The sequence below is a fragment of the Eleutherodactylus coqui genome, chromosome 10 (assembly GCF_035609145.1).
Source record: "Eleutherodactylus coqui strain aEleCoq1 chromosome 10, aEleCoq1.hap1, whole genome shotgun sequence".
In the NCBI taxonomy this organism is placed as follows: Eukaryota; Metazoa; Chordata; class Amphibia; order Anura; family Eleutherodactylidae; genus Eleutherodactylus; species Eleutherodactylus coqui.
In genome coordinates this window covers 53,022,676-53,042,709 of record NC_089846.1, presented here as the reverse complement: position 1 = coordinate 53,042,709, position 20,034 = coordinate 53,022,676, and the positions used below count along the sequence as shown (strand labels likewise).

Sequence of the window (20,034 nt, the reverse complement as noted above, 5' to 3'; positions counted from 1 at the left end):
TGTATACTTTATATATTGTAATAATCATACGTTTCAGGATACTTCACAAAGGTTTTTGTTTTATTATACGACTCTTATTGTGTTCTATAAGCATCTTACTGTAATTACACTAATCAATTTATTTAAATTAAAGTCAGTAGAACTTTATGGAAGCTCACAAAACACAGACTCATTCTTATAAGATACACTATATATCAATGATTGGGCATGTAAGTATGCATATCCACCACTAGATGGTACCATTTCATAAGTAATCATTTTCAGTATCCTGAAACCAGCATGAGATAAACTAAAGATGGCAGTGGAACACAGCCGGAGGTGCTTGGTGAAACGCACGGCACTTTTGGGTTTTGGTCTCCATGGCTTCTCACACACCACTATCCTCAGTAAGAACTTATGTTTATTAATTCCATTACAGGGTTTACATTTTTGGTTCAAGGGCTCGAAAAAGGGCAAACACGTGTCCGAAACGTGTTGTCTTCAATGTGTCTGTAATTGTAACATGATGTTCCTACAGGTTTTACTGTATCTCAATAGGAAAAGTGCAACTGTGGTTGAGGAGAAGATGGCTAGAAGATTGGAGGAATATTAAAACTAGAGACTAGGCGGGAAGGCAAGCAGAATGATGAGGGAATGATAGAGTAGACAGTAACCTAAGACTAAGTAATCAAAATAAAAGTGAAATGGTGATAGGAGATGGTGGAGTTTAATTGTCAGAACAGTTAATAGGGACACAGTTAAAATAAAGAAAAAACAAACTCTAAACTTCATGGTGACTAATACAAGTAGTCATACCAAAACGGTTGACAACTTGGAAGTATAGAAGTAATAATGTCTGTATTCCCACTACGTCATACTTTTCCTCAGAGACCTAGTTAGATGAAAGCTATAACTGGGCAGTTGATTTAAAAATCCCCACCTCCTGAAAGCGCTGCGTCTGATTGGCTGAGCACTCAGCCAATCACAGGCAGCGCTCAGCCATTCATTGAATTCAATGAATGGCTGAGCGCTGCCTGTGATTGGCAGAGCGCTGTGACCAATCTGTGCCTTATGAGATCACATTAAAATAGGGCCGGCTTCACACGACCGGATTCCTATCGCATGCATTAAAAGGTATGTACTTTCGCTTTTTCCTTCACACTCGAAAATACGAATTGCGTATTCCACGAGCGAAGGAAAAATAGCAGCATGCTCTATTTTGCTGTGGACGGCCTCCGTTGAGGTCAATGGAGGCCGTCTGACCGGCAGCCCATCAACAATTAGCAATGGCACGGGAAATACAAATATTTTAAAAAAAAATCTGTATTGCGCATGACCAATGACAAGCCTCCGCAGTCATCTGCAATATAGATTTTACAGGTACGCGGGGTCAGAGCCGAATTTCGCTGTGGGATCCTGTATGCGGAATCTGGCTCGGCCGTGTGCAGCCGGCCTTACTCTTCTCTAATTTACTTTTAAATTGTATTCAATATCCTTTATTCTTGTTATTTTTTATTGTATTTTTTAACTGTTTCCCATACCCTTTTATGTATTTTCCACCTTTTTCGTTTATCCCCGTATCCTCTGCTTTTCTTTTATCACACTGGCTTATTGTAGTACCTATCCCAGCTAAGGAAAAGAAGGGTCTCTATGCTCCAAAACACGTTTTCTGCTGTCTTCTTAAACTAAATAAAGGAGAAGTTGGATTTCATTGCTTCTTGTCCTCTAGTCATTTTTGGAAGGTTGCACTGTGCCAACGTTTTTTTGTTACTGATCGGATCCGTCCCTGAAAAGAGGCATTCCTGTATCTTATCTCTACCCATTATAAAGCAGAATTTCTGCCTGTTTGCTCATTTATAACTCAAGAACTGCTGGTTTTATTTTCATGTGGTTTCTTTTCTTGTGTAGCTACTAGAGATGAGCGAGCACGCTCGGATAAGGCAGTTACTCAAGCGAGCATCGCTCTTCTCGATTAACTGCATTTTTGTCTGAGCAGGCTCGGGGGGAGGGGGAGTGAAAAAGATCTTTCTCTCTCTCTCCCCCCGAGCTCCCCCCCGCTCCCCCCGAGCCTGCTCGGACGAGAATGCAGTTACTTGAGAAGAGAAATGCTCGCTCGAGTAACTGCCTTATCCGAGCGTGCTCGCTCATCTCTAGTAGCTACGTTATCAGGTTGTAATATAGGCTTTGTTTCATCAAAATCTGTGTGGTACTTCCAAAGTAATAATAATATTTATGAGCAGGGGCAGCCCGAAATCTGTATTTTCAATGATAACATGTTGCTCCCTCAATAGCAAAGCTGCTAAGTGATTTAAGCGCTACATTTTAAGCTTTGTTTTATTTAAATTGATATTTATGCGCACGAGTAATACTAAATCCAATGTTTCCATTTGCAAATTACATATTTTCCTGAAATACACTGCAGCACATTTGTAACACTGCATAAAAGAGAGATTGTCTTTGTTGCCCATAGCAACCAATCACAGTGCGCCTTTAATTTTGTAAGAGCACTAGAAGAAATGAAAGCTGCATTGTTAATCGCAATAGGCAACTTTAAGTCAGCTTCTCTTTTACACAGTTTCATAAATCTGACACATTGTTGCCGCATAGTAACCAAAATGCTACTTTTAAAAATTTTTTAGGCATACTATGAGAAATGAAAGTCGCCCTGTGATTGGTTATGTGGACAGCAAAGTTTTTGTTTTAGGCAGTTTCATTAATCTACTACATTATGTTCATTCAGTGGCAAAGTTTACCTTTCATACTGCAGGGCTAATTTTGCTCATTTTCTTTCTTTTTTTTTTATTTTTTCTTTAGTTTTTGATTGCCTTTCTATTTATTTTGCTAATAATGCCCCTATGTCTCTCTAGTAGAAGGGTACAGCATGCTAATCTGATAGAAACAGAACCACCATTAGGACAATCTGCTCGCAACCAATGTGACTAAGTTCAAGTGTCAACAGTGTCGCCAAGAAACACGAATTTATCCTATTTATGCAGCGGCACCTGCCTGTAAGTTTATAGTCTGATATAGTACCTTATATTATAGATTAGTTCATTGTCCATCGTTTATGCTGCATAAAGGTGGCTCATCATTCAGTGTAAATAGCGGCCGTTCAGTATTGAACGGCTGCTATGTGAAGGCAATTGAGAGAGGGACGGGGGAGGGAGAGGAGAGAAATCTCCTCCAGCCGCCCTGCCCCCTGCTGACCACTCCTTGAGCGAGCCAACACTACTAGCTCCCATGCAGGAGCACGGGAGTGAGAACACAGGGACGAGTGTCGGGCATCATTTGCCCAACATTCGTCCCGTGTAAACCCAGCTTTAGCCAGTATTCAGCCAGTTTAAAAGTACCTTTAATCATGATTTATGGCTATTTTATCAGGTGGCTTATTTTCTCCAAACACATTGTATTTTCCTTTTAGAATGCCAATCGTGTTCTTCGGCATACCGGGAAGGTACAATAGTAACTGAATGCTGCTTCACTGGAATTATGGGGTCTCTTTTGGGGTGTGAATATTGGGGTCTTGTCTAGCTTAATGGGGTTACCCAGGTGTTAACTTTAACAGAAAATGGCATCTGAAATTAATGGCTGGCAATGTCCTCCCTTTATACTCCTCACCACCTAGGCACTTGACCCTATCTCATCTCATCCCCAATCTTACTATTGTGTTCATCCTGGCCCTAAACCACAGTTTTAACTTGGCACTGACCATTTGCATCCTTTGTCCTGTACACATGCAATCATCACTACCATCCTTAAGAACCCTTCATCTTTGTCCAACTACTTCCCCATTTCACTTCTCCCATTTGCCTGGAACAGAAAGTCCACGTTGAATTGTCCTCCCACCTCTCATGCAATTCACTTTTCGACCAATTGTACGGCACTCACAATGTTATCAAAACAGTCCTAAAGTCACCAAAGATCTTCTAACTGCATAAGCCTCTAAATATTACATTGTGCTCCTCCTTCTAGACCCGTAACAAATACATGCTTCAGCACTCATGCACATTTAATATTTGCATTAAAAGGCCCAACTATAGACAGTTCTTGATATTATATAGCCAGGTATCCAGCTTTCCCATCCATGTGAAGGCTTTATAAGCCCAAGAGAGGTATCTATAGAGCTAGAAACCCATCCAACAAGGTTCGCCTGGATGTGACAGATGGGCCAACATACTTTGATCAAATTTCCCCCCCCCAATTTTTTGTTACAGTGCTGGATGGGATTCAAAGAAGGACAACTAAACTAATACATGGAATGAAGGGACTAGAATACCCAGAGAGGCTATCCAAATTGGGATTATTAACCCTGGAAAAAAGACGGCTAAGGGGCGATCAAATAACTATGTATAAATATACATGAGGGGACAATACAAGGATCTCTCCCAGGATCTGTTTATACCCAGGACTGCAACAGCAACAAGAGGGCATCCGCTATGTCTAGAAGAAAGCAGGTTTCATCACCAACACAGAAAATGGTTCTTTACTGTAAGAGCAGTGAGACTGTGGAACTCTCTGCCTGAGGATGTGGTGATGGCAAAATCCATAGAGGAGTTCAAAAGGGGACTTGATGTCTTTCTAGAGCGGAAGGATTTTATAGGATATAAATCTTAGGTTAATTGGTAATCCGGGTATACAGGCAGGTAGGAACTATTAGGGGTTGATCCAGGGATTAGTCCGATTGCCATTAGGGAGTCGGGAAGGAATTTTTCCCCCAAATGGGCTAATTGCCTTCTGCCTCTTGGGGTTTTTTGCCTTCCTCTGGATCAACAACACAGGAGGAGAACAGGCTGGACTAGATGGACATTGTCTTCATTCGGCCTTACATACTATGTTACTATGTAAAAAACATGCATTTTTATGCAGTTAGCATAAGCAATAATTGTGCATTTCTATGCATTTATTAAGTGTACATGAGTGCTGAAGCATGTATTTGTTAGGCCTCATTCACATGAGCGTTTATACGTGCAATTCAGCTACGATAAAATGTTGGCTGAAAATCGCGACCATGTGAAGCATTGCATCCTAATGCATTCATTCGCCTGGGTGATTTTTCGGGTGCGTGAAAAAAAATTGCACCTTTGAAACGTCAAATAGGTGACCGTTTTCTCTCAATGATTTTTCACATTGCGTCAAAAGCTAGGTCTTGACCTATTTTTTGACAAAAACCGCTGGAGGCTCCCATAGACTCTTATGGGAGCTGAAAGAAAATGGACAGGGAAGTAGTTTACCTGTGTCCGGAGCTGGGGAAAGAAAACAGATGTCTCTGTTTAAGCATTAGAAGTCATTCTAAGGATTTCTGCCGATCGACGGAATTCCGCACTGCAACATGTATTTCACATCATACGCCCATGTAAATGGACGGAAAACAATAATTAATCTCCAAACTCGATCACGGCTATTCTTCATTGTTGCGATTTTTGGCAGCGATGCGATTGGCGTGCAATCGCCAGTGTAATTGAGGCCTTACTGTAATTGTTGCACTAATAGCTTAATGTGCACCTTCGCACATAAATTTATGTGTTGGATGTGCAGACTTGTTATTTGTTGCACCTCCTTCTAGACCTGTCCTCCGGCTTTGACACAATTGACCACTCCCTGCTGTTAATGGTAGGCATTAGGACCATGTTGTCCAGTCAGTCTGTATCCACCTCTGACTGGAAAGCTAGTGGACAGTAGACTGGGCAGCTGCAGTGGTTGACATTAGACCTGTGATAGGTAGATAGTATTTGGTGTGGGTCAACTGGCGGCCCTGGGAGACCACAAAGCTGGCTAGCAGTACAGCTTGTGGGATAGAGCCACAGCAAGTGGTGAGAATATCACACAATTGTTGCAGTGGCTGCAGGAAGAAAACTAAGTATCTGTGTGTCTGGAAAGAGCCTCAACAGCATCAGCCTGTGAGTGACAAGAGATAACAACTAGTAATCGCCCTCAGACTGAGCGCACCCCTCTGTGAGAGGTAAGCTTAAAGTGAAAATGGCCTGAAGTCCTGAGAGCTAAAATTTGAACTAGTGAAGTACTAATACTTTGTATGTCTTCAATGTTAGAGACAACATACGGTAAAGTATATTTATCTGCAAAATAATAAACGCGTGGTTGTCTGTTCTTGTAGTCCCTCTCCCTGCTTTTACATCTCCCATTTACATACCACTTCCTCACCTAGCCCTCTCTTGGTTGGTGTTCCCCAGATCTCTGTCCTAGGCTCCTTAGATTACTCTCACACATGCGGCCAGCAAAACGCCACGATTAAGATCACAGCGTTTTGCCACGATTTTACTTAAGTTTTCAGACGCAGGTTCCTGCCTGCGACAGTGGGATTTAGCGCACCCCATCGAGGTGCACTAAACACGGTAAAACAGAGCAGACATCGCTCAAAAATTGTGCCATTAAAAATGCGGTGATTGAGCACATGTCTGCAAGACCCCATTGAAATCAATGGGAGTGTTATACTGTGTTTTGAACGCCATGGTAATCGCGGTAAAAAACGTGTATGTTAGAAAGCCCTTACTCTTCAACATCTACAGCTTTGGCCTAGAATTCCATGGCTTTCAGTACTATGATTACACTGATGACACTCAAATCCGCCTCTCTGGCTCAGATGTTACTTCTCTACTATCTACTTTACCTCTCTGCTATCCACAGTCCCAAAGTGTTTCCAACTTTCTAAAACTCAACATGTGACTCTTCTCTCTGCTCTCCTGCCTCCACTCTCCCAATCCCTTGACTGGCTACCCATTGTCCAGAGAATGTAATTCAAGATATTATCAATGACCTACATGGCTCTCCACAACGTGTCCCCTCCATATATCTTCGCTCTAGTATCCTGATACCTCCTCACACGTAATCTCTGGTCCTCGCAAGACATCTTCCTCTGTTCTCCTCTAGGATACTCTTCACACAATTATCTCAAAGCTATCTCTTGTGCATCACCTATACTCTGGAATTCACTACCCCAACGCATCAGGCTTTCTACCACCTTGGAAAGCTTCAAAAAGAACCTGAAAGCCTACCTCTTCAAAAAGACCTACAATCTACAGTAGCCCTGCCGTCATCTCTAAAGAAGCAGCCTCTAGCTTCACCTACTGTATCCTTCCCGCTTTCCTTGTAGGTAGTAAGCCTTTTTGGACAGGGTCCTCTTTCCCTATGTACCAATTTGTAAGTAATGTTCGTGTATATTGTTCCTCTTCTCTCATATGTAGACCCGATGACTTTGGAGGCACTGGCATAACTATAGGGGATGCGGTTGCACCCGGGCTCAGGAGCCTTTAGGGGCCATAAGGCCTTTCTTCTCCATATAGGGAGCCCAGTACTATGAATAAAGCATTATAGTTGGGGGCCCCATTACAGATTTGGCATTGGGGCCCAGGAGCTTTAGGTTACGCCTCTGCCTGGATGTCTCTTCCAACTCTACAATTCTATGATTCTAATGTACTGCAACCACTGTTTTCATCTGTAGAGTGCCCTGGAATTAATGGTGCTTTAAAATAAATAATAACACTGTCTTAACTGTAAATTCCTTATAGTGAGGACAATATACAGGGAATATTCTGAAAAAAAAAATAGATTTTGGCAAACATCGTGCCACAAATATTGGCTACTATGAAAAATGTTCCTGTGGATCACTTACCATATCTGTGTCAGAAACCGGGCCAAAACTGGTGACATAAATTTCTGTTTTAACTTCTGTCACGGAATCTAAAAGCAACAACAGACAAAAGATAAGAGACATTTATAATTATGAAAAATTATTCCTTATCTTTTTATCGAACAAAGCATTAAGGGTGACTTTACATATAAGCTCTTCCCTAAAAAAGAAATTTTAGTGTAAATAAATAAACTTACCTGTCCACCGCTGCTGTGTCCCCCGCAGGGATAAAGAACACATCTGCCGCATGCAGCAGATGTTTCCTTCATCCCCGCTAGTTAAAAGAATTCCCTGCTGCTACATCTGCCACATCTATGACAGATGCAGCAGAGGAATTCTTCAATTCTCTACCGCAGCTGTCACACATGTCAGCTGCGGTAGAGGATTCTGCTGCCAGCAATTGATTTCAGGGAAGGCCTTTAAATATAAGCCCTTCCCTGAAAATCAAGTAGAAGTGGTTTAAAAAAACAAAAAAAATAGATACTAACCTCCCTTCAGCTGCTGGGGCACAGCTGCATCTTCACCTGCTGTCCCCTGCACTGTGGTGCTGATCTATCAGCAGGCGGGGATTTAAAATCCCCACCTGCTGAGGTGCTCAACCAATCACAGGCAGCTCTCCCCAAATGAATTTAAAATCCCCGCCTGCTGATAGATCAGCACTAGAGTCGGGGACAGCGAGGAGAAAACGCAGCTGTGCCCCAGTAGCTGAAGGGAGGTGAGTATCCATTTTTTTTTGTTTTTTTAAACCACTTTTACCTGAAATCAATTGCCAGCAGCAGAATCCTCTACCGCAGCTGACATGTATGACAGCTGCGGTAGAGAATTGAAGAATTCCTCTTGCATTTTAAACGACTGTCTATCAGACAGTATTAGTAAATCTGCCCCAGTGTGTAAAATTGGCACAGATGGGTGTAACTACACACTAAATTGGAAAACACTGGGCAAAACTGACATGGAAAAGGACTTGGGCATTTCAGTTAATTGTAAAGTTAACTGGAGCAACCAGTGTCAGGCAGCTGCTGCCAAGGCAAATAAGATCATGGGGTGCAGCAAAAGAGGTGTAGGGGCACATGAGAGGAACATTGTTCCTCCTCTTTACAAATCACTGGTCAGACCACACGCGGAATATTGTTTTTCACTATGATGATTCTTGTCTATTTATTAAAATCAACCTTTATTAAATACTCAATTAAAATAAAATTAAAAAAAAAAAAAAAAAAAAAAACAACTGACAGGCGCACACAAATTCACTTTCACCAAACCGGTGCAAGGACAGTTTATCGAGACAATGCAGTATAGACTAGTTTTGGAAAAATTTGTCACCTAAAAGAGTAGGCGACATTCCAAAACTATCAACCAGGTAAAAAAGATGGTTCCCAGGAGGTGGAGGACCAGAACAATGATCTATCCTGGAGAAATTCGTACTGCACTGCTCTAGGAAATCCTACAGTAGGTGAAATTTTTGCTATGTACTATTTAGATGTCAGGATATATAAGATTATTCCACTGTATTCTAATCAATCTAATAGGCATAAAGAGTGCTCACAAGGGTCCAACGCATTTCCGCTACAGTGACGCAGCCTCATCAGGAATCTAAACTTTCTACTCCAAAAGAGTTTTCTAAATACTGCTTAAAGATAACAAAAAGAGAATTCATCTCCAAAAATCAAAAAGTTACTAATCTAGTGAGGGGAATAAGTTAAATAACTTTGCTCTAAGCTTGGTTTGTATCTCCAATGTTTCCTAATAGACACAACCTAACCCAGCTCCCCCTCGACCAGAAAAAAACAAACAATGTAACAGCATCACCAGCCTTGAAGGTACCTTCATTGTTTATTTTTGTATGCGTCTGTCAGTCTTTTTGATTTTAATTGAGTATTGAATGAATGTTGATTTTGATAATGAGACAAGAATCATCACAATGAAAAATGTGTTCAGAGAACAGTTGATTTATTCTGCCTCAGTGAAAACACATTGAATATTGTGTACAATTTTTGGGCACCATTACTCAAAAAGGACATGTCAGAATTTCAGCAGGTACAAAGACAGGCGACTAAACTAATAAATGGAATGGGCGGACTACAATACCCAGAGAGGTTATCAACATTGGGGTTATTTCGCTTGGAAAAATGGTGGCTGAGGGGCGACCTAATAATTATGTAGGGTACAATACAGAGATCTCTCCCATCATCTATTTATACCCAGGACTGTGACTGTAACAAGAGGGCATCTTCTATGTCTAGAGGAAAGGTTTCTACACCGACATAGAAGGGGCTTCTTTACTGTAAAAGCAGTGAGGAGGCGGTGATAGCAAAGTCACTAAAAGAGGGGCCTGGGTGCCTTTCTTGGGTGTAATCATATTACATGTAGGTCTGCGAAATTTAGCCTAAAAATAAAGTCTTGATTCATTTCAACTTTCAGAGAATTTTAATCTCGATTTTTCTTTTTTCCTAAACAAAGTGAAAAAAAACCTGCAGAGAATTCTTTTAAAAAAGGGAGTTGCATACACAGCTGTTCCATAAAACGTGTATATACTGATTATCAGAGCTGTCCCTTAGCATACACTTGTGATCCCCTTCCCCTTTTAGGCCTCCTTCACATGGGCGACAAAGTCACGCGATTTTGTAGCATTGCTACGATGCTACAAATCGCATATATTAGAAGCCCATGCTTTCCTATGGGTTCCTTCACACATGAGATGTTTTGTAGCATGCTACAAAACGACACACAAACCTCGCAGGTCCGGTGATATGCCCGCGACATGCAAGGGTTTGTAGCCCATGTTTCTCTATGGAGCCTTCCTCTTTGTTGTATCGCATCGCACGAAAACGCAGTTTGCAAGCGATGCGATGCCACTTTGACAGTAGCAGATGCTACAAAGACGCGTGATTTTGTAGCCTCACATGCGACTTTGTAGCGCTACAACGTCGCGGTATTGCTGCGAGAAAATCGCAGCGATATCGTACGGTGCAGTGATGCGATATCGCTGCGAGTTTCTCGCAGCGATGCCGTGTCGCCCGTGTGAAGGAGGCCTTAAAAAGTGCCATTTTTGATATATGTATATAATATATTGTGGAATTGCAATGCATGCAATTGCCTTTTGTTAAATCATGTGCATGCACTTAGGAGTTCTCTGTATTCATGAGGTGCGGGCTAACCAGTGTTTGCCAAATTTCTCCTTATGCACAGCAATAGGGAGAAAGCTGGCATTCAGTAGTTGGTGGGCAGAGGAGAGCACACTACTCATAAACACAAATACTCCTGGCTCACACAGAGCTCGGCTCCCAATGTACCTGAGAAACTAGGATTTTATGAAAACTTTAATTTCAGCAAAAACAACGACGCAGATTTAGGTAATAGGAAATGTGTAAATTTGGATGTAATGCTCCAGACCTCCGAAGCCGGCCAATACAGAGTACCTCGTTATCTCCCACATCTCCAGCACAGTGGAGATACAGATCATGGTGTGCAGGCGCTCTCATTATTTTTAATGGGAATCCGTGATGTTGTGTATATGGTGCAGATTTGAAATCCATGTACAGAAGAAGAATAGACGTCACTGAACACAGAGTCTGCATCAGAAAAATCGCACACAGATTCACCCCATTGAGGACTCATTCACAGCACTGCCGGCAAAGAAAGCATACAGGATTTGATAGGCACTGCCCGGGATTATGACGTCACAGACATGCGGAGTGTGACTTTTTTTTTTTTTCAAATCCCCCGCTCCGTGCAGAGCAGCGCTCCATATTAAACGATGCCCTCTCGCAGGCATTGCAAGGGGGCAGCCCTTCAAGGGCTCCGTACGAAATGCAGAGAAATAGAGCAAGCTGCGATTCGTCCCTCATTCTATATGGATGTCCCCTCGCAGCTCCAACGCAGGAGTGAATGGAAGAATGAAAGTCCATAGACATTCATTGCCTCCATTCACTGCGTGTTACACACGGGAAATACACGAGCGTAACACGCGGGGACCAGACACCCGTGTGAATGAGTCCTGACTCTGCTAAATCCACAGGCAGATCCTTGTCTCTAACAGATGAAAATCTGTGTCGGAAATCTGCAGCAACCATGTGGATTTTCATTAAAATTTACCTCATTTAAGCAGCCTGAGAGATTCAGCAGTGCAGTGGAAAATGAAAGAATGTCGCTAGCAGCTATGAAAAGACGTTGCGCACAGGGGCCCCAAATTGAATTTTTGCTCCAAGGTCCTTGAGTCTTTAGCTAAACCCCTTAGATTAGGGACACAGAGTGGTACGGTCACAGTACAGCTGAGAACTGTGTTGAAATACTCTTCGCCATAAAAATTGATCAATCAAGTGTACAATTTTGTAGCTAAACAACAGCTTTACCTGCAAAACTGCACAGCCGATAACAAACAATTGGTATTATTGTATCATGACGCCACCGGAAGCTAGGGGTTTCACAGGAGGAACGCCCCTCTCACACCCCTAGCTCCCGATAGGGCCAAGGGTGTAAGGTCTTAGCAGCACACTGTGCATTGCATTGTCCCAGCGCTGCGGGCTTCGGCTAAAGGAAACTTTTCTTAGTCTGACATTATTATCTGTAAATACTGCCACGTTTTCTGCTGTAACCTGGCACTATTAACTTATAATAATGTCGGACTAAGAAGAGAAATGTCCTTCAGGCGAAGCCTGAAGCTCTGGGACAAAGCAATGCACAGTCGGCTGCAGCCAGCAGTGTAAGCGGACTAGCCGTCCCCCGTTGGATGTGTAGGATTAACACGGCCGTGGTCTGTGTGCTGAGTTCTGCATGGCTTTGTCCTGGAAAGGTGGCTCTAACCTGCGTGATGGCCACGGCCTCTGTGGTCCCTGATGGCCGCTTCCCCGACGAAAGCTGCCGATGCTGAGAACTTCGGGCATGAAGGATGCAGAGCGCGGCCCGCAGCGTGCACACTTGTGCCCCACAGCCGCCGGCAAATCACGCTGCAGGGGAAATGTAAATGCACTTCTGGTGTCTCCCGCGCTGCCCTCCTAGCACCACCGGGAAAGCCACTTGCAGCTCCGAGCTGCCCTTCTACCGGCGCCCCGGGAAAGACACTTGCTGCAGTTCATCCTTCGTGACCATTTCAGGACCTGCAGCACAGCAGCCAATTAGGTACAGGGGGCATCAACCCCCTGTCAATTTTGACTCCACCAGGACTTCCTGGTGGCGTGAAGATACACTAATACCCAAACAATTTACAAACTATGCCAACATACTGTTCAGTGCTTTTCTCTACTGTAACACTTGCGGTCTGGATGCCACACTGTGGGGTCTTATCCTCAGATGTCCAGATCCAGACTCCACAATGTAGGGGAAAAAATAAATAAGAAAGTATATTATGTAAATTTATTTATTTGTGCCAAATTCCCTTTAATGGGGTTGTCCAACTTAAAGAAACCCCTTGTCCCCACAGTTACCGATGCATTAAAATAAAAAAGCAGCAATTTCTCACCTCACCCTGCCCCACCATTCGTTCTCTGACGCCGGCTCTGGTCTCCCTGCAATGTCAGTTTACATGCTGAGCCCATCTACACACAAACTGCAGTAGCCAATGACAGTACTCAGCGATCATTGCTGAGTGTTGTCATTGGTTGCTACAGCAGGTTTAAGAAACGTTACATAGTAACATAATATGTTAGGCTGAAGGGAGACAGACAATGTCCATCTAGTTCAGCCTGTTTCCACCCCAACTTGTTGATCCAGAGGAAGGCAAAAAAAAAACCACTGAGACAGAAGCCAATTAGTCCTTTAGGTGGAAGAAATTCCTTCCCAGATGTATAATGGCAGCCAGAATAATCCCTGGATCAACGTTTGAAAATTCCTACCTGACTCCAGGACTTGGATCAACAACCCCGCTGGTTATTTAAGGTCTATATCTTGTAATATTATAAACAGACAGCGGAGATCGAAGCCGGCAGTGGAGGACGAATAGGAGAGCGGGAAGAGGTGAGTAACTGCTAATTTTTTATTTTAATGCATGGTGAACCAGGTGAAAAGAGGTTTCCTTAACTGGGGACAACCCCTTTAGGCCTTAGTCAGACGGGCGTTTTTAGCCGCGATTTGCGCATGCGCATGCGTCCGGCGATTTTTTAAAACCATTGCTTTGCAATGGTATCGGACACATGAGCGCTTTTTATGCGCTCGTCCGATAAATTATAGAACAAAAAATCGCAGATCGCACCTATCTGCGATTCCTGTTCTCTTCTGTATACGCGCTCAAGGTGGCCGGCGGCAGCAGCGCCGACCCCATTGAGAACATATAGAAGACAAATCATTCTTCTCTGCCACAGCTGTAACAGCTGTGGCAGAGAAGAACGATGTTTGCCCATTGAATTCAATGGAGCGGCAATACAGCCGCTCCATTGAAAGCAATGGGCTGCCGGCGTGCGCGGGGTGAATTGTCGGGAAGGGGTTAAATATATAAACCCTTCCCGGCAATTCATCCTAAAATGTGTTAAAATAAAAAAAAATTGTTTACTCACCTTTCCGCTGCAGCCAGAGTCCAGCCGCGGCCGCTGTCAGTTCTCCTGAACTGCTTCTCGGCACTATTCAGCCGGCGGGGCTTTAAAATCCCCGCCTGCTGAATGATCTGCCTCTGATTGGTCAAAGCCCTGACCAATCAGAGGCTAAAAACACTCACACACCCATTCATGCATTCATGAATGGGTGAGTGACTGCTGCCTCTCAGCGCTGAGCCAATCAGGGGCAGGTCTGACTCACATCCATTCATGAATTCATGAATGGGTGTGAGTGAGGCATGCCTCTGATTGGCTCAGCGCTGAGCCAATCAGAGGGCAGGTCTGACTCACACCCCCTTCACACCCACTGCAGGACGGCCGCACGGAGCTCCGGCTGCAGGCAGAAGGTGAGTCTACAATTTTTTTTAATTTTTACACATTTTAGGATGCATTGCAGGTAAGGGCTTATATATTTAAGCCCTTACCGACAATTCATCCCGGGCTCGCCTGCAGCGCATTGCTTTCAATGGAGACGGCTGTATTGCCGTCTCCATTGAATGCAATGCGCTGGACAGCTCCGGCCCGTTTCTAATGAAACGCGGCTAGGAGCAGATTTTCGGGCAATTTGCGGGCGACTTGCGCACACCGGTCACGCGATTTGCGGATGCGCATCCGTCATGCGATCCGCAAATCGTGGGAAAAAACGCCCGTCTGACTGAGCCCTTAAGGCTAGCTTTACACCCTATATTTGATGACAATTTAGTGGATGTTCCTGAAAAATCTCCAAACGTATACATGTAACATGGTCATAGACTACAATAAGACAAACCTATTCCAAACTGTATTGCAAAGTACAAGGCCACTTATACTTTTTAGTACAACTGTAGGAAGAAAACTTCATACCAAGCGAAAAAAAATAAAAAATCTTCTGCATATGTTGAGTCGACTGATTTGAGCTGGACTGCTGAATATTATCACCAAACTTTGTGTCAACTTATTTTTCAGATTGCATTTTCATAATTTAGATCTACGATCAGTAATCAACAATGTACTCACCCCCTAGTCCTGGCCTTAACCGGTTATCATATCCATCAAGAAGTCTGTCCAGGATCCTGGTGAATAAGGTGGTATTGTCCTTGCTATCATCGACAACTTCAGGAGCATGTTTAGGTGACAATCTGTACAAAAAAAAAGAAAACTAAGAATGACAATCAGAGCTTCACCATAGAGCTTTGTAATGATATGGTACTATATTAAGGTACTGTTGTATCTTGTTTCCACCGAAAGCGAGGGGTTTGGCTGCGGGTAACGCCCCTAGCAGGCCCCTCATTGCAGATTGAGTGGATTGTTATGTTAGCGGGAAAGCAACTGACAGGGGAGCGCAGACCACATAGCAGACCTCTAGAAACAGGCATGGGAGTCCTCCAGGGACAGTAATGCTGATGCTGACATCGATACATGCACGGACAGCGCAGGGGGAGCACACTGACCAGATGCATAACGGGGGTAGGACGGCTGGAACGGTAGTAGTGTATCTTGACGCCACCTGGAAGCTAGAGGTTTGACAGGGAGAACACCCTTGTCACACCCCCAGCTCCCGATAGGGCCAAGAGACGAAGGTTGTTGCATTGATGACTGGCTGCCCTACTGCCTTAGGTTGACGATGACTTCAATGTTACCGGTCTAAGCTGCCAATATTCACATGTAATACTGTACGCCTAAGATGGGAAGTAATCGTCAGCCTAAGACAGCCAGTCCTCAATGCAGACACTGCAGCAATCACTGTGAGCGGAGCGCCCGTCCCCGGCGGACGGCGCCTCAGAGCTGAGTAGCGGTAGCTGTCGCAGGCCCTCTGCTCCCTGACGGGCGCTCGGCCGCTCACCGGCATGTTCCCGCTGCCTACGCATCTGTTCTGCCAGTGGCACGGGCGGCCAGAGGCAGACTCCTGCGGCCGAGCAGCTGCCCTGCCGCAGGCTCTGTGTTCCTTACCGGCTGCTCCCCAGCTCACCGGTGCCAAACTTGCCGCTGGCCACGCATGTGCTGCTCCAACGCCAGGACTGCCGGCCACCGCCTCCTCTCGGCAACGTCCCACCTGCCATCCCGGATTCATGGTTAGTGGGCTTGCAGGACCTACAGTTTAAATACATAAGCAGCCAATCACTGACAGGGGGCATCAGCCCCCTGTCAATCTTGACTCGACCAGGACTTCCTGGTGGCATCAAGATACACTAATACCAGCTGGAACAGTGAGCACTTCAGTGTGAGCAGACCTATCCCCGGAGCCATGGGAGTTCTCCCTGGAATTGTAATGCTGCGGCACACATCCATACAGCCATGGGGGGCGCATGGGGACTTCAGTGACCCCACTCACAGAGGGAGGTAGGATGCTGGGACAGTCAACACTTCGCCATGAGCAGACAGATCCACCCCAGCGGTGCCGTGCACTGAGCTGTCAGGGTTGCCGAGGACTGTACCGCCGGAGCACGGAGCGCTGATCAGCCAGCTCCAGACGCTGCCACCCCAGCTCAAAGGACACTCACTGCGGCCGCGCAAGCAGCGCCAGCAGCACACGGCTCACAGCCGCAGATGTCTTCCCTCACTGCAGTGGGCAGTGGCTCGACAGCAGCGTTTGAAGAACGTACAGAGAGAGAGAGGCGCACTGCAGCGGGCTCACAGTCACGTCAGATGGTAGGGCAGACACAGCTCTGGTCGTGTCAGCAGCGTGGATGCAACACTATCGGGTACAGTGAGAACCTCAAGCAGCCAATCAGCACCTAGGGGCGTCACCTACTTGTCAAGCTATTCTTGTAGTGGAGACAAGATACAACAGTACCCCATATTAATTACTTTTACAAATTTTTTTTCTACAAGTTGGTATAATAATACAATTAAATAATAAAACCATTTTAGGATTACTTACATGTCAGAATCACTTCTGTTTTCAGTGCCTATTAGCCCACTTTAATATGGACATTCCGTATCTTGATCAGTATTTTGTATCAGCATTTGTAGGGCAAAATGAGCGCTGTTTTGCAGTCCATGCACAGAGAATCTCCCAGACACCCTCTGTATATGGAACTGCAATACAGCTCTATTTAATTGTATGGGACTGTGCTGCATTTCATTGTATCTATTTATTCTATGTATGCCATAGTACATCGTCCTTAGGGCTCTCAGGGGTCACATTTTTGACTGGGTCCCTAAGCTAGGTGGTCCACCATGCCCCCATCTACACACTAACAATGGCTGCACTGTAAATCTTTAAATCAGTCATATCCCTCCTTACTCTGCACGCCATGCAGCTGCCAGACTGTGTGATATCTTCAACTGTCATCTTCGGTCTGCTCTACTCTGGTTTACCATCTGCTTTGGCTCCTCCTACTCTGAGATACCAGGATAGAGCAGACAGAAGTAGACAATCTAAGATATCACACAACGTGGCAGCTGCACTACTCTCATAGGAAGGAAGTAAAATATTTACAGTGCAGCCACGAAGAGGCAGAGAAAGTCATGCGATAAGAAAAGGAACAATAAGAGAGAATTATTACTTTGCAGGGGACAGAAAGGGGGCACTATTACATCATGAAGGAACATAAGGGGCACTAGGGGTACAAAAGGGACAGTAAGGGGGACTTAAATTATGTGCATATAAAAGGGCCACAAAAGAGGGCACCATTACTTCATGTGAATACAAAAGTGAGAACAAGATGGCAATATTACTTTGTGGGGGTGGGGAGTGGGGAGAGTCACAAAAAGAGAATTATTACTTTGTTGGGTAATAAATAGAGCAAGTGTTAGCATGTCATCTAGCATGCCCAAATACTTGAAGGGGTTTTGCAGACAGCAGCAGCCATCTGTGCCGGCCACTACACTGGAGTCGGAGCAGTGGTTTCCCCTCTGACCCTGGTGTATCCCGGCACTGACAGGTGGCGCTGCCTAGAAAACCTCTTTAACTTGCTGCACTGAGAGAATTCCAGCATCTCATATCACAAACAGGGTTCTTGGTCTGTCTGCAATTCATGTTATGGTAATCAGATGGCAGTGTTTGTACCTGTAATCCTACAGTATATACGACATCTCATGCAGGTTATGATAAAGCATCTTTTACTAGGTTATGTTATAGCTTAGTAGTAGTTTATCTGCCGGCCATACTGGACAGTTAAGTTTGAATCCCAGTTGGGGATAATAATATTTAAACATGTAACTATTAGTTCTCAAGAGCACACTGCCCTCCATAATACTTAAATGAAATAAGTTTGGAACAACCAGGAATCTTGCTAGAGACTGGCCGACCCACTAAACTAGGTAATTGGGGGAGAAAGCCCTTACTAAGAAAAGTCACCAAGAGCCCAATAGTCACTTTGGCTGAGCTCCAAAGATCCTGTGTGCAGATGGGAGAAACTTTCAGAAGGTCCACCATCACTGCAGTGCTCTGCTAATCTGGGCTTTATGGCAGAGTGGGAAACCTCTCCCCATGTAAAAGACACATGAAAGGCTGTCTAGAGTTTCCCCAAAAACACATAAAGGACTCTCAGACTATGAAAAACAAAACTCTCTGGTCTGATGAAACCAAGATTGACATTTTTGGCCTCAATTCTAAGCATTATGCCTGGAGGAAACCAGACACCCCTCACTGTCCAGGGCCGCAGCCCACTGCAGGGAGTCCGCCCCAGGAAAGCCGCTGGAGCACCGGAAGGCGCTGTTAGTGAGTGCCAGGACCTGAGAGGGGGGCATGACCGGCCTGTCAAGCAGCCTGTATCTTGTCACCAACCACACTTCCGGTGGCGACAAGATACAAGAATACCTTGTTTCTGTAACATTAGTCATACATTTATTTGCACGGTCACATTGAGGAATTGCACACCTCACTGCACTTAGCAGACCTTGCTTGCAGTCAAAGAAGCTTGTACCCTAAATAGTTTGTCTTACCCTCTTCCTGGGGGCAGTAGGCACATCTGCAGCAGGAATCCTAGAGCAACCAGTGATAGTAAAGATGTCTCTTCCTGCCCCCGCGCCATGAGGGGGCTATCTGTTAGACCTGGAGAACAGAAAAAAAATGCTAATTCTTCAGTATCAAAATACTTTATTACCACACATGAAATACATATCTGCTATAATGGGTCATGAACACATGAAGCCTATATTGCAATGCATGGAGTTTGCCATACAGTCAGAGTATAACATGTCATTCCTATGAAATTGAAATCCTACAGAGGTACAGTAGAGGCCCTATTTACCTTTATGGCAGACCTGTGACCATGTGCATCAGCTCTAACTTGTAACCTTTTCAGTGAATACAACACAATTTAGACCATACTAAGATGTAAATGCCCCTCCCTCCACGCCTGCTAAAAGGTATGGTATTATCACTATTTAATGAAAATTCGATGTTTTTACATTTCATAACAACTTGTTACCACAATTTGCTGTCTCACCTGTTATGCGTCTAAAAAAAAAAAAAGGACATTTATTATTAAGGGGGGTTATCCGTATATTAAAAAATACAGTATTATAATGCAACTTTTCCTAATATGCTTTCTGTTAAAAACTTGCTCCATTTCAGTGATGTGCTTTGTGACGGATGATCACAACCCTTCTCTTTCCCAGGAGGCACAGTGCCGAGAGTACGGAACGTCACAGTTTATATGCCATTTTCAACCCTCTAAAATCATCCCTAGAACGAAGCGCCCCCTGAAGGACACAGCATGTCATACTAAGCATCATAGTGTTATATAAACTCCCATTGCAGCAAACGGGCATGTCAAGTAAGTTTGTGAAGTAGCGAGCGCAAGGTGTACTAGTATTGCTGTTTGTTGTGTGAGGACGACCTCTAGTGTTCTTATGCTGTCATTTTTTGCTCAGTTTGTATTCCTATCCAGAAGAATGTCTGTTATTCTATTGGCTGCAGTGGATCATGAGGGGCGTGCGGATTTCAATGGGATGCAG

The 20,034-nt window shown here is 44.4% G+C and overlaps 1 protein-coding gene across 1 annotated transcript in view; it reads right to left on the bottom strand.

Annotated features, from left to right (window-relative positions):
- GABRA3 (gamma-aminobutyric acid type A receptor subunit alpha3) overlaps positions 1-19,106 on the bottom strand; it is a 66,588-nt gene extending 47,482 nt beyond the window's left edge. Inside the window, exons 1-3 of the mRNA XM_066581000.1 lie at positions 19,018-19,106; positions 15,145-15,266; positions 7,607-7,674 (exon numbers count right to left, since the gene is read on the bottom strand). Of these exons, the coding sequence (XP_066437097.1) occupies positions 7,607-7,674; positions 15,145-15,266; positions 19,018-19,106 (279 nt within the window). The remainder of the gene's footprint in view (positions 1-7,606; positions 7,675-15,144; positions 15,267-19,017) is intronic.
- Between the last annotated feature and the right edge of the window lie 928 nt (positions 19,107-20,034).